The sequence below is a fragment of the Cyrtonyx montezumae genome, unplaced genomic scaffold, assembly GCF_038088225.1.
Source record: "Cyrtonyx montezumae isolate F1298 unplaced genomic scaffold, pur_monq_1.0 scaffold_17, whole genome shotgun sequence".
Taxonomy (NCBI): domain Eukaryota; kingdom Metazoa; phylum Chordata; class Aves; order Galliformes; family Odontophoridae; genus Cyrtonyx; species Cyrtonyx montezumae.
Genome location: NW_027071903.1, coordinates 21,392,509 through 21,407,252, shown reverse-complemented (window position 1 = coordinate 21,407,252; position 14,744 = coordinate 21,392,509). Strand labels below are relative to the sequence as shown.

The following is a 14,744-nucleotide window of genomic DNA, read 5'->3' as shown; positions in this document are numbered from 1 at the left end:
TATTAGCACTAAAGTTAGTTGGATCATCTTGATTGTATTAGCTGGGAATTGCATTATCAAAACTGCCTTGCAGTTTAAAGCACATAATAAAGCACATAATAAAACACATAACTTTCTCATCACCTTGGGCTGGAGCTTCCCCTGTTCTGGCCCAGCATCCTCAAATTGTGCTTCTTGGTGTGAGTTCAGTCCCCTGGGAAGGGAAGGAGGGAGAAGTGTGAGTGGGCAAGGTACAGCTGGAGCTGCTGATGTGACTCATTTCTGGTTGCTAACAGGGAGAAGATAACCAAAGTGTATTTAGGCTGCCTTCTCTTAATGCCTTAGGTAATTTCCCCCTGCTAGCCCTTGGGTAGCATCAGGCTGGAGTCCTTATCATCTGGGAAGGTACTGCCCTTTATCCTGCCACCTGCTTGTCTGCTGCTTGGTCCCCAGGCTCCCCAGGGCTGTGCTTTGAAACCACCTCCCAATGTCTCCACGTTCCCAGTGCGACTGCAAAACTGACTTTCACCAGCCTGCACGTAATAGCTTTCAATGGCAGAAATAGTGGGGTCTCCTTCAAACAAACAAACAAAAGTGTTGCAAGGGTGAGGGTGTAAGGCAGTGTGCTTGCCTGGTTAGACTCATCCCAGCGCTTGGTGTTCCTCCTCTCCAGAACTGGTGTCAGACTAAGCACTGCTGTGTGTTGGGGTTCTCAGGGATGACTTTTGTTCTCCTAGTGCAGTGTTACCCTCTGGGAGCAGCTGTGTGCTTAGCTTTATTCCATTAGGAGCATTATTCCATTAGGAGGTCTGCCTTTGTGCTGCACCGAAGAAGGTGTTTTGCATACACTGCCTGCCTGTTTGTAGAGGAAGAAATGAAAGCTCTGTTGGTACACAAGTTGTTTTCTCTGCCTCCTTGTAGCAGTCTCTTTGATACGTAGCACAATTATTCGGATGAAACTCCCTATAGATCTCAGCATGAAGTTGCTTATTGTCCAGCAGAATCAACTCTTTATTTTTTTTTCCCCCCCCTCTGGTCTTTTTTTTTTTTTTTTAAAGCATAATGCAGAGGATAAATGTGCCTGGGATATCTCCTTGAATGCACTGGACAGAAGTGCTGCCATAAAACACTGTTACCTTTTGCTGAATAAAAGGCAGCACTTGGCTGCCCTTGTTTTGAGACTCATGCTGTGTTGGAGGCATGAATTTGAATTTGAGAGGGTAATTAGATAAGCCAGATCTCTGCAGTCAGTGGCACTGCTCACTGTTGTCTCCCTAGCTGGGAGTGTTGAACGTGCAGCTAAAAGATTTCTTTTTTTTTTTTCTTTACAGGCAAAAATCTCTACACCAATGAATATGTAGCGATCAAACTGGTAAGTGGAAGCTTCGGGTGTTCTGAAGTCTGTTGTACTTAGTGCCTGAAAATGAGAGGAAAAAGCAGCTTCCCCACTTGGTGCTCTCAGTCCTAGCCAGATGAGCAGACATAAACAGAGATAAATTTCTTGCAGAGCTCTGAACAAGGACAGCACCCAGCCCTTCTCATGCTGGCTGGTTTTTTTTTGGGGGGGTCTGTCTGAAGCTTCCTTCCCAAGGTGATGGCACTGGTGGTACTGGTGGAGGGCTGTCACCCCTTCCAAGTCCCCCAGGCTGAGCCATTCTGCCCAGGACTCATGTTGATTCTCCAGGTTGTGCCCTTGTGGGAACAACAAGCAAATCAGGCTTCAATCCAGTTAAAGGTCAGGCTTTCCTTTCCCAGGCTCGAACATCCAAGGATATACAGCCACGACCTCTGCAGCAGGAGTTCTGGGGATGGGGAAGCTCTCTAACTCTGCCAGATTTCTAAAATCATACCCCAGGAGTCTGTGCCTTAACTTTTTCTGTCTGTAAACTAAAGCATTCATTAGTTTCTTGGGGTTTTGCTGAAAATACCCGGTGTTCTTTTCTCATCTCTGTGCTCTTTAATCACAGATTCAAACCCTAGAAATCTGAAGCTGTAACACTGATAAGACATGAGCAGTGAGTGTGCCTGTTTTCCCAACCCACATCTGGCAAAATGACAGGAGTCATTCACATTACAGAAGATCAAGAACGGACTTGGTGCATTAATTCTGATTCATGATCAGATGCTACAGATCTTAGATCTCTGGTGTTCTCTTTATATGATTCAGAGTAGATGGAAAAATAATTAATGCATTGCAGGAAGGACTTGTTTTGAAGCATGTTGGTAAATATCATGATATATTCCCTAAAATAACTAAACGTTTATGGGATGTGTTTGGAGATAGATCTACATCAGGAAGAAGGACTGGTGTTTTCTGTGTAGCTTGCTCTGTAGGCAGATTTGACTACAGAAAATGCACTTGTGTGAGCAGACTGGCTGTGTCATTGAATCGATAATGCTTCTAATTTGATTTTTGCTTTCAAAGATACAAAGGGAAGAAGTGCTTCTTTCAACAGACAGAGCTTTGAAGCAGACCTACTTCAGCTCCGGATAATGCGATGCAAGGAATTAATGAACAAATTGACATAGTGCTGTTGCCTGTGTGCCTTTCTGAGGCTTGAACAAAAATCTTCCAGCTTTTCAAATGTTTTTCTAAATTATATAGCCTTTACCAAGACAGATTAAGCCATGTAATTTTTTTTGGGGGGACAAAAGGCCAGGAAAGATTGAGATTAAGACCTGTTGTAGTTTTGCTTTTTTCTCTAGTCAATACCTGCATTTTTCCTCTTATTTTTAACTTTTTTGTGAAATCTTTGGAAATTCAGCCAGTTGTGCTTTATCCTTCAATTAATCTGCAGACTACGTTTCCTACTTCTGTCTTTGTCACAGGACCAACTCAAAACTCCCAATCCTTTTAGCTGTTTGAGATTCACTTGCAACTGCAGCCCTGCTGCCTCAGCGTATTTCTCCTCCTGTTGAAGATGAATGGAGGGCAAATTAGGGGATTATGTGATGGGTGCCAAAGAGTTGATCAGAAAATGCTGTGGCATTCTGTGCTAACCTCTGTTGGTTTGTCTCTGGGGTGAGGATTTCTGAGGTGTGCTGCATCTCAGGGTGTGGGGAATGCTGCCTGTCCTCTGATACCATGAGGTCCCCCTCACGCAGCTCCTGGTCAGCTGGAAGTCTTTTGGAGCTGACACGCCATGCATCAGCCGTGTTTGCTGGCTTAACATATTGAGAGCTTTTAATGCTGACTTGCATGTGGCAGGAGTTTCTACCAAGCTGCTGCTGCTGCCTGTCAGTTTGAGCTGTGGATTTTATATGCTAGGCAGCAGCAATTCCCTGCTTTTCAGCACAAATGCAACATCTGCCAGCACCCCTAAGCCCTTGGCCTGCAGGATAACCATCTGCTATGCTGCGATCTGCATGGAAACTGCCACAGCAGGCAAGTGTCCAGAGCTTCTCCTGATGAAGAGAGGCTCGGGCATGTCTTGCCCTGCTTGTCACAAGCAGCCTCATGTCCTCACGCATTAGTCCCTCTGCCCGTTGGAATAAATGAACTATTCACTGAATTGACTTGAATTCCTGTTGCCCTAAATCCCTTTGCTGTGGAGGTCTCTGAAGTCTCTCTCTCAAACCAGTGTTGGCAGTTACTTTCATTTAACTGTGGCTTGTATCGCCAATGGGCCTTGTGTTTCTTTGTGTTTGCCTTCAGTGAGGGTTTCTGAAGTGTTTTTTTTTTTTAATGATTAGCTGTATTGCTCTCCTGAACCTTGTAAATGGCAAAGCCAAGAAGCAGCCAGGAGCGATGTTCCCCATGCTGGCTACAGAGGGGATAACTTGACAAGTGTTGAACAGCTTGGCTGAAAGGCCTCTTGCCTGAGTTCCTGTATGAAAATGGTTCTTTGGCTTTAGAAGATCTCTTTAAAGTAGAATTTATAATAAATGTGGGCATTAATCTTACAGTAGGAAGGAGACAGGGAACTGCTGAAGCTTTATGTCTCCTGTGCAGGCTGAAGGTGCCAGCATAGGCTCTTGATTCTGTTGAACATCCTCTGGATGCTTTTACTGTAACTCAGTGGAGCTGATGTGAAACAGTTCTTTAGGGCTTTTCAGCGAGTGTTTGAATTTCAGACTAGTTCTGGTGCTATTAGATGAATTTTACATAGTTTGAGCATAGAGCATTTATCTTCTGATGCAGAAGAAAACAACAACATAAATTGAGGCTGGTATTAACTTCATTGTCTAGGCAGGAGATGGTCCTCATCACTGGCCACCCCAGGTGCAGTTTTATGGAAAATGTAGTTACTCAAGTTTTTTAATCCTCCCTGTGTTAAGCTCTTATTTTTAGAAGCTCTGTAATTGTGCACGTTAATGCATTATAGATCGTAGGCATTAAGTTTTGTGCGTGAAGAGGCAGTTGAGAAATGTACTGTTTTGGGTGCATTGCAGGCTTATCCATTTTTTATCCTGTGTGTAAAAACAGAACATTCTTGAGTGCTTTAAAATGTTTGAATGGCACCTGCTAGTGAAGGAGGAGCCTTGCTCCTGTGTTTCTATCAGACCTCTGCTGAGCTTGCTGCTACGTTATACAGTTATGCAGCTGCGGTGTGACTCCAAGCGTGGTGTATGACTCAGTGCTCTACACAAATACAGGCTGGTGACCAGCACTGTGGGCAAACACAAGTCCACAGGCTGAACTTGTGACTTGACCTTTCTCAGCCATGGCTTTCTCCCTGCCGTCCTGTCTGCTCAGTATCATCCTGCAGGGATCAGCAGCTTTGTTGGACAAGTCTTGAATTTCACTCCCATGAATGAGCTCTGTTTTTCGTTTCTCTTTAACGAGGAAGTTATTTCTCTTCCAGTGAAGTTCCTCCAGAGTGTGTATTGCAAGTCTTTCTTTTTTACTTTGTTCTCTATTTATTTAAATGACGTCTAACGATGAAGTCTATTGTTAGACTTCTCCTAAGGTGTTTCATCTTGAAATGTGAAGCAGTCATTATGGTTTCAAAACTTTACGTAATTTTTTCAGTGAAAAGATTTCAGGTGGTGATTTTTTTCTCTTCTAGGAACCAATAAAATCACGTGCACCACAGCTCCATTTAGAATACAGATTTTACAAACAACTTGGAAGTGCAGGTAAGTAAACCTGCCTTAAGTGTATAGGAAGTTGGTGATTTCTTTATACAGTCAAACATTACAGCCGTTTGTTGTGTATCTCTGATGTGAATTACCTGATTTCCTGATGATGAAAGGGCCTGGAGCACCTCCTGTGTGAGGAAAGGCTGAGTGAGGCTGGGTACATTCAGCATGGGGGAAAGAAAACCAACGGGGATCTGATCAGTGTTCATAAATATCTGAAGGAAGGTGGGAGGCGGATGGGTGAGGCCTGGCTCTTCTCAGATGTGAGTAGCAATAGGACAAGGAGCAATGGCCTAAAACTTGAACACAGGAAGTTCTGTGCAAATATGCACAACAACTTATTTTTTGGTAAGGGTGACAGAGCGCTGGGACAGGCTGCTCCGGGAGGTGCTGGAGTTTCTTTCTATGGAGATACTCAAGACCCATCTGGATACTGGCCTGAATGACCTGCTATAGGAAGCTGCTTTAGCAGGAGGTTGGACTCAGTTGATCTTGCGAGGTCCCTTCCAACTCCTATGATTCCATGGGATTTGGGCAAATTATTTTATTCCCACACAAGCTTTGGAAAAGTTTTGGTCAGAATAAAACAGTAATAATTGGACAGTCATTCGGACCTAGAAACTCTTATTAGTAAAGTGATTATTATGTCAGTGAGGACCGTTGTTTTTCTTATACTCCTGATGTTTTGGTTTTTTTTGCACCATTTTTGCCTGGGTGAGCACAGCTTCCTTTTGCAGAGGACGTGTTCTCATATCACCAAATGCCAACAAAATAACTGAGTTGAACTGAATGAAATATCTGCTCTGATATCTACGTGGGATCTGAGCAGTCCTCACACAGCTTTATTTTGCTTGTTCCAGTTAATTCTAATTAGTTTCCTTTGGTGGCTAGAGTACTATTGTACTTTACGGCTTTTTTTCTTAGCATGCAAATTCTGGTATTAGGAGCAACATGAGTTATCACTGCTGGAAATACTAACGTGGTGGTTGTTTTTAAACAGAACTTATCCACTGAAGTATGGCCTTCTTGTCTCTGTACTTTGTATTGTTGTATTTGCATCCTATTGCACACAAAGCTGATAGGTTAATGTCACCACCCGATTTCCATAACCCTGTGCTTGTGAGACTTAGTGCATTTCTGCTGTAGCCTTTGTAAGTGAATAAGTCAAATGTAGGCTCGTACAGTGAAACACTGAACTCCTCCTTTCCTTCCCTGGTTGAGTTTTTAGTGATGCTTGGCTCTCTGTGATACCCCAGTGAATGTCTCTCTTGACACTTGCACAAATCCCAATGTGCTTTTTCTACTCTTCACAGCTTTCTACCTCTTTAAGAGTGTTACTGAGAAATGTAAAAACCAATGGCTTCACTGTGGTTAGGTGAAGGTGGTGGGGTTTTTTTTACCCTTGTTTTTTCCTGCTTGAAATGAATTTAAACCTGTCATCCTACAATATTCAGCCAGACTTCTCTCTTGCCTGATCCTCTGCATGCTGGTGGAAGTATGAGTTTGCTGCCATCAGACGTGGAAATCTTGCCTTTAAGATCTCTCCTTCTCATCATTCCACAGAGGGTCAACTGGCATCTCAAGTTCTGTTATTATTGTCATGAGTCTGATAGGAGGCCTCATGAAAGATGTGACTTCTCTTTCTAGCTCTGTGTGGTCCCCTGGGCATCACTAACTCTGCTCCAGTAACCTGTTGGATGCCATTAGAAGCTCTTGTGTTTTGCTGAAACAAGAGCAAATAGGCCAGGAGCGTAGGGTGGAGGATGTGAGCTGCATCTCCAGTCTCCATGAAACCTGGAAGCTTAACAAAATAAATTTTGGTGGAGCCAGACTGCCAGGATCATGGAATCTTCACTTGATGTCTGCACATCAAGCTGAGAATTAGGGGAAGATTGCCTGCAAAAACAAACTGATGCTGCGTATGTGATGACTTTGGAGAAATAGTTGAGATTGATCTCAGTGATGCTGCTGATGCTATGCTCCCTGTTAAGGTCATTGCTTCAAAAACTTTGACTCCTCTGAGGTGTATTACTGCTAAATCATAGAAATTTGGTTGAAAGGGACCAGCTTACCATGGATTAGGTTGGAACATTCTTGTAGAGTGTCTGTGATGATATAGTTCATCTCCAGTATGTAATTAGATGTGTTCACAAGGCGATTTCCCAGTGGGGATGCTATAAAGTAGCCGTTGCCCAAGAGCTGTTTGACCTCAGCTCCTTTTCTGCCCTCTGGCAAAGCACTGGGGTTTACATGGCAGCTGCTGGAAATAAAGATGTGTTTTTCCTGCTTGTTCTGTTAACTTTCTGCCCCTGAATGGAAAGGCAGGGGCCTGCTGCACAGCGACCATCTGCTGGTTTCTTCTGTCTCACTGTGGAATTAAATATTTAATAGCTTAAAATAGTATGTGACTGCTATACCTTAATGTTGGCAGTGAAACAAGGGGAAAAACATTGAGCAAGCCAACAAAAAACCTGCAGGCATGAAGTCCAGGTCTAGATGGTCAGTCCATATGGTGGCTCAGGAAATGACAGGAATTCATTTCAGTTTTTGGTGGTGTAGGATATAATCTGTTTGCTGACCTGTCTTGGCTGTTACTGTTATAACAGTTTCTCTGCAAACTTGTTGGTTACTCTGCCATCAACCCTGCAGGTAACAGTGTCCTACACTGAACTGTTTCAGAGTGGTTCTTTGTTGTACAGTGCAGATGAGTGTGCATGGGCATCCTGCTGCCCAACCTCTGGTAGGGGCTGCCTGCTGCATCTCTCCTTCTGGTGCCAAGGATGCCTGTGTCAGCCCTAATTCTTTTTCTTACTGGATAGCAGCTACCTGTGAGTTAAAGTGAGTGGCACAGCTATCCACATACATCCAGGTGTGATGGAGATTCCCAAAACTCAGCTTTGGCACAGCCAGTGAGGACTGCTGCTTCCATACCTTGGGGACGAGGTGAGCTCACCCTCTGACCTGACAGGGTGGGGTTCTGCTGTATCTCCTGTGGCTTCTGGTATGTCAGTAGGGATTGGGCACTTGTAAATTTTGTCCCTGAAAGTATGGAGTAAAGGCCTGGTGTCTTACCATTCACAGAAAATTAGAATCATCAGGCCCTATTATTTGTAAGATAATGTACAGAGGAGCTTCATCCTTGCAGGCTGATGTTAGTGCCTGTTTCCCTGTAAGTACTGGGGTGGAAAAAGCTGGTATTAGCAGAGCAAAGCGGGGCTACTTTCACTATAGGCCCAGCTCCAAGCTCCTTAAGATGGTTGCATTTCCCAGTGTTTACCAAGAGGTGTGAAAGAATCATATTGTAGAATCACAGAATGGGTTGGGCTGGAAGAGACCTTAAAGCCCCCCAGCTCTGCCCTGGGCTGGGCTGGCTGCCTCCCACCAGCTCAGGCTGTGCAGGGACCCTTTCCATGGCCTTGGGCACTTCCAGGGATGGTTCATCCACAGTTCTCTGGGCAAAGCTTTTGCTTTGCTCCAGCTGCCCTCTGCTCACTCCACAGCATTCCAGGATTCTTTTCAGTCTTTTTATTTCAGGTGAATTGTACCTTTTCTTCAGGTTAAACTCCTACAGACTTCCAAGGAGATTAACTTCTCCAAAATTTTTACTGGAAACTCCCTTTTAGTAACAAAATAGTGCTTGTATTTCCCAGTCTTCTTCAGTCTTCAGCCTTTTGCTCAAGCTGCTCTTTCCCCTTTGTAGTGTGGGTATACAACAGGAGAACGTGACCATGTTTTTATCTCTGCCTGTCCCATTGCTTGGATTTTGACAGCAAGCTACAGCAGCTCCTCCTTTGCTTCTGCTGGCATTCCCAGCCAGCTTGGTGTGGAGATACTGGACTCTCCTGCTTAATGACTGCTCTGATGGTGATCTGGGATGGTGATAGGGGGTGTGTGACACTGCTCAAGCCTGTTGTGTTGGCCTGATCTCATCACTGCTAGAAAACACTTTAAATGCATGCTGCATTTGAAGAGTTAAAATACTGTTTCCTGCTGTGGTTAAGTTGCTGTGAGCTGATGGGCTAATACAGTGGATATAGAGATGTCTTAGGTCACCTTTTCAACACTGGACGTTACTTCAGATGGAATTAAAGACAAAGGAGTCTGGAACCTCTGTATTTCTCCTGGAGGCACAGTCTGAAGCCATTCCACATCACTTGATGTGCTGCTGAGGCTCCTGGAGCTCTGCTGTGTTTGTGTACAGCCATGGAGCTGAGGCATCTCCTGGTCCTGCTGCTTTTGTTTCCAGTGCAGCTCACCTGAAGTGGATGCTGAAGGGTGAGCCCTTGAGGCAAGCACTGTCCAAAAGCTTTGTTGCTGTCCAGCTCAGCTGATTGGAGTGGAGCAAGATTTATCTCCTCCTAAAAACCTTGCTGTGCTGAGAAGCTGGGGCAGTGTCATTGAGGATATGTGCATGGATGTATCGCTGCAAAGTCTGGGCTACTGTTTCCTCAAAGCCCAGTGTGTTTGTGCAGCCAGCTTTCCTTGGGGGTGGGGAGCCTGCTGCTGCGTGACATTCCAGTATTGCCCTCAGCTCTGTTCTTCTCTCTGAGGATGTGATCATAGCTGAGAAACATCTCCAAGCACTCAGGAAACCGCTTTTTGATCTCTTGCTTCTACACGACTGAATAATTCACTGAGGCCAGGAAGTTCTGCATGCCACCAGTGACCGGCAGAGGTACAGGGCTGAGTTTTCCTCACCGGGTTTCGTAGCATCTGTAGCACCGTGCAGTGGTTAGGGACATGAGCCGCCTGCCCCACGAGCCCTGCGTTTGGGTGGTGGGATGGAGGACCACCTATTTCCAGCTTCCATCACCTGGGTTCCTGCGTAGAGACAGCTTCTGCTGTGCGTGCAGGAGGGCATGCTGCTTGGATGCGGTGGTAGCTGCGCTCCCTCAGCTGGCGGATGAGTCACGGCGTGCCCTCACAGTCCCACCTTGGCACGTGTGACTCACGCCAGTGCAGCAGCAGCACGTGTTCCTGCTTTCACACACAGCCACGCTGCTCCCCGCTGGGTGGGTGCTGTTGGCTGGGGGATCACGCACAATCAGCTCCGTGGTGTTGCATCGGAGTCAGATACACAGGAGAATCCCAGAAAACCGAGAACATCTCTGCTGTTCCCAGCCCACGCAGCACATGAGTCACAGCATGTACAGGGGAATATACTGAGTCAGGGAGGGAAGCGCCGGTACATATAGAACATGGAAGAGTTCTGTCGTTTTGTTTCAATTCTTGCTCTGTAAACAAGTTCACCTCTAATGAAATGCCAAGTCTGTGTGTTTACTTCTGGACCTCTTTCTGTTGCACAACTTGCAGGAGTGAAGCAGTCTGTTTACTTGTCAGGAAGCGGGATCAAGAAAAATGAAGGTGGTATAAATAACTGAGCCTTTTACGTATTCCAGTCAACATTTGCATGTGTATTTTTTGATGTAGCTGTCTGCTGCTCTGTTCCGCATCCTAAGTTGCTCTTCAGGATTGCCTACATTGAGTGCATTTCTCTCCTGTGTTGCTCTTGCTTTGCCCATGACCTGCTGCATGCTCGGTATGTACGTCTCGGCAGAGAATTCTTTTTGTGCTGGTTGCACAACGCTGTCATTCAGCAGCAATTAGGCAGGGGTCATTACAGGGAGACTTGTGCAGATGGGTGTAAACAAGGCACTGTGGAGGAGCGTGCTGCTGTGCCTGCTGCTTCGTGGGGATCTCCTTGCCTGCAACGCTTTTCCCCATGAGAGCTGCAGCAGTAAGGGGCTGCATAAGTGAGGGCTAATGCAGGATAAGATGCCTGGTGATACCAAACTGACATCCACTTGCAGCAAAAGCAACATGCTTCTTTGGATCCCAACCCTATGTTTGAGAAGTTCCCTGCTTCAGTCCCCAGTGCAAACACTCATGTTCCTTTTAAGCTGTCGGTTCTTTTTCTAACAGCAAGCAAAAACTCTTTACCTTCATTCTCCAATCTTGCAAGGTGTTGTGAAGAAACTTGCCACTGAAGATAGGTCTGAGGTGCATCAGCAAGGACTGGTAACAGGTAAGGTTTCATTCAATAAAAAAAAAGGATGTTTTGGAACAAAGTCACAGTGCGTGGAGGTCCCTAGCAGAGTTAGCTGCGCCCTTGAAGAATGGTGACCAACAGTTCCAAGTGCCTGTGTGTGTTCACTGTAACAGAGCCAGTGCTGGTTCATGAGATGTGAAGCTTGTGATTTTCGAAACTAAACATGGTGGAGAACTGTAGCCCGCCAGCTCTAGCCTGCTTGCTTCGAGCCATGGGGGATCACATTTTACTGTCTGAAAGCATGGTGGTTCCCTTGCTCGGAAGGGCTTGCTGAATGTGCACACTTCAGCAGCTCTTTTAACATCAGGAGGTCTGACTTCCTTGGGCTAAATTTAGTCATTGTCAATTGGAAGCTATCAGATGCTATTAGAGCAAGGTCCATTAATATTTGAATATGAGATGAGGGCAGTTTCCTTTTTATATTTCAAAAAGTTGTCTTGCATCTCCTGCTCTTCTGGTATTAGTGGCAGCAGTTGCAAAGCCCCAGGAGAACTCCTGTGTGGCAGGGCAGCCAGAGCCCCTCTGAAACCTCCCTCTGTGCCAGGGAGGTTGTGTGCAGGTGAGCATCTGGTGCAGAGGATGCGGGCTGCCTGCCTCTCAGAACAGCTGGTTGATAGGTGTGGTTTGCATTTTCCAAGCAATGCCCTGCCCACCATTTAGAGCACCCTCCTTTTTCTCTCATCTCAAAGAGATGAGCTGCTGACTCCATGTGGGATGGAGCATTGCTGCTCATCATGGTCTGTCCCTGAGGGAAAGCTTATGGTCCTCTAAAGCATCTGAAATTTGTTTTCTAGGAGGTTCTTCTGTAATAGAAGGGGATTGGGATGTTTCCATCAGGCTGCAAGGCCTGTGCGAATAACAGTTACTTACTGAGCTGACAGATCCTTCAAAAACTGGCAGTTTGTGTAGTAGGGCTGATGAATGCCAGCCTCCTGAGTAGCTGTGGGCAGCAGACATGTTTGACTCAGCATTCATCACCTACTGGTTTGATGCTGCTGCAGGAGCCAGTGGTAACCTCATGGGGTTTTATTAGCCATTGTGTTGGGCCCTGCGATAAAGCGGCTCCGATGCAGCACCTGCTTGGGCAGGTTCACATGGCTCAGGTCTGGTTTATCTCCTAGCCATTCTTCCATTCTTCAGAGCTGGAGCTGAGTGCCTGATAGGCTTTATCCAGATAAATTGGATCACTCTGCTTTGTCATGCAAGAAGCAAATGCAGTTGGATCAGCTACTGGCACTCCTTGCACGTGGCCGCCATGCAGTGTGTTGCTGTGACAATGGGGCTGGGACACCTCCTGGTCCCTGCACAGAGATGTGGGCTGTAGCTGAGCTGTATTGTCAGCTGTCAGTTTCTCCTGCATTCCCACTGTGAGGCAGCAGTGGTGTTGCCTCATTTTGCAGCTGACCAGCACACTGTAAGCTTCAGGTTCCACTGAACTCCCACTGTAGGTCATTGGCATGTGGATGGGGAGGGCATTGGTGCTGGCAGGAGCCAGCAAGGAAGACAAGCTGATGGCAACCTGGGCATTGGTGCAATCAAATCAAAGCATTCTTCAGATGGTGGAGGAGTGGTTCAGCAGGCAGCTTTCATTATTGCTGCTTTCTTTAGCAGTTTTCAACTCCCCAGGATCAAGCAGCATCATATGCCAGTGCCTCTGAAGTCAGATCTGTGTGCAGCTGTGCCTTCTCTTGCAGCCTGGAAGTGCTGTTAATTTTCTTTAAGTGTCCTGTAGGTTATACATGTAACATAATAAAACATATTCACATAAAATATCCTCAATCATCCAAACTCCTCTTAAAAATGAAGGACTCCAAACCTGCCGCTTAATTCCCTTTCAGGAGGTAGAGATGCTCATTTTGATGGTTGAGTCCTAGTGATTCTGCCAGGTGACCTGTTCCTGCTGTACAGGAGCTTCAGAGCAGCCCACAAAGCTGCTTTGTGCCATGACTGTTTTAATTGCACGATAGCTTTATGTGCAAATCCCGTTGCCATCAGCGGGCTGCTGTGACCTTGCACTTAACCTGCATGGAGTTCAAAAGCTGCAGTGCTGCAGCTTCCCACGCCTTGCAGCTGAGACAGGATCTACCAAGTACACAAAGAAAGCCCAAAAGCAAAGCAGATGGGATTGTGAGCTTAGAGGATAATGACGCTGAGATAAAACCTTTTGATATATTCTCTCATCCGTGTCCCTGTGTCGCAGGTATGTGGGAAAAGGCAGGGAGAGGGCATTAACTTCAGCTGGAACTTTTGGGGGCGTTTTAAAACAACTATTCTAACATTCTGCAGTGCTTTGATCCTCTTGCTAAGCTGGTGCTTTGCGTGCCAGCTGCACCCAGTGCTGGAACAGCAGAACATGTGCAGGCTTTACCAACCTCAAATGCAGCAGTCATGCAGAGACTGGAATGAAAGAGATGAAATACAGAAGTCAATTTCCCAATACCAGCACAGCTGGATTTGGTTTTTGCAAATACCAGTGCAGACATTCTCTGTGCACCCTGAAATTGCTTCTTTCTTCGTCTGCTTGAAGAATTATCTCATGGAGTCCAGCTATGTTATCAGAAGACCGGCTTGTGCAACTCCAAGAGAACGAAGTGCTACCCTCCTTTTAATAGCAACAATTGGGAAAGTTGTTTTTCTGTAACTGAAGTAAAATCAAATTGTTTGGATTTTTACCAGCAGCGGGAACAAATATGTTCTTCCTTCTGTCCTTACCACGTCTGTTTTTCTTCTGTTCCTTTTCCCATACTATTTTTTTTTTTGGTACATGCAGACACAAGCTATTCAAAACACAGCAGGGGTTCAATACATCCTGTATGGCCCAGGAGAAGGCACAAAATTTCTGGAATGAATTTGGAGTCTTGAAGTCAGCATGTGGACATGTGTAGGAGATTAAGTAGTCCTGTGTGCAGAGTGCCGTCTCCTCCCCTCACAAGCTCAGCTGCTGGGTGAGCATCAGGGGAAGGAAATTGGTCATCCCTTCAAATTTGGGATGCTTCATCTTGTTCTTTCCGCCAGAGACTCTGGGGATGCTGATGGGCTCTTTGCTGCAATTAAGCAGTGAATCCTGCTGGGTAGGAACATGAAAACACTTAGCATTTGCTAGAAAAGAGATGATTCGCATTGCAACCAAAGCAGGAAAAATGTTGCAAAAAGCTGGAGGCAGAGAGCTGAGTGTCTGGCAGCAGTCGGAGCAAATGGCACATGAGGATGCTGGAATGTGCAAGGATAAGATGAGCCTTGTAGTGACACTGTGAAAGGGCTGCTGAGCTGCCATCTGGAGTAGGGTGAGTGGTGTGAGCTCTGCGGTGCAGAGATGTCTGGAGTCAACGGGGCTGAGAGCAGAGAGTGCCAGCACCAAGGTCACCTGTGCTGTGAGGAGGCACAGTAAACTGACTGCCTGGCAAGGCTGGTCACCTCTGTGATCTGCATCAGTCAGCAGGAGGGGAGCTCTCTTCCCCAACTCTTCCTCATGGGGATCTACCTTAGGAGAAGGAAGGATGTTGTTAAAATGAAAAGCTTAATTAAAACACAAAGTTTAAAATTTCTTGAATAGGTGAGGAGCATTTGGCTGAGCTTGTATTGAGTGCCTGGTGACAACTAGTGGATCAGGCTCTTCATTGTTTCTTCCAAGGAC

General features: G+C 45.9%; 1 protein-coding gene across 3 annotated transcripts in view; it reads left to right on the top strand.

The window, feature by feature from the left end:
* CSNK1G1 (casein kinase 1 gamma 1) overlaps positions 1 to 14,744 on the top strand; it is an 82,904-nt gene that overhangs the window by 40,876 nt on the left and 27,284 nt on the right. For all 3 annotated transcript variants that reach the window (XM_065733705.1, XM_065733703.1, XM_065733704.1), the window contains exons 4-5: positions 1,311 to 1,351; positions 4,989 to 5,058. In XM_065733705.1, coding sequence (XP_065589777.1) covers positions 1,311 to 1,351; positions 4,989 to 5,058 — 111 coding nt within the window. The remainder of the gene's footprint in view (positions 1 to 1,310; positions 1,352 to 4,988; positions 5,059 to 14,744) is intronic.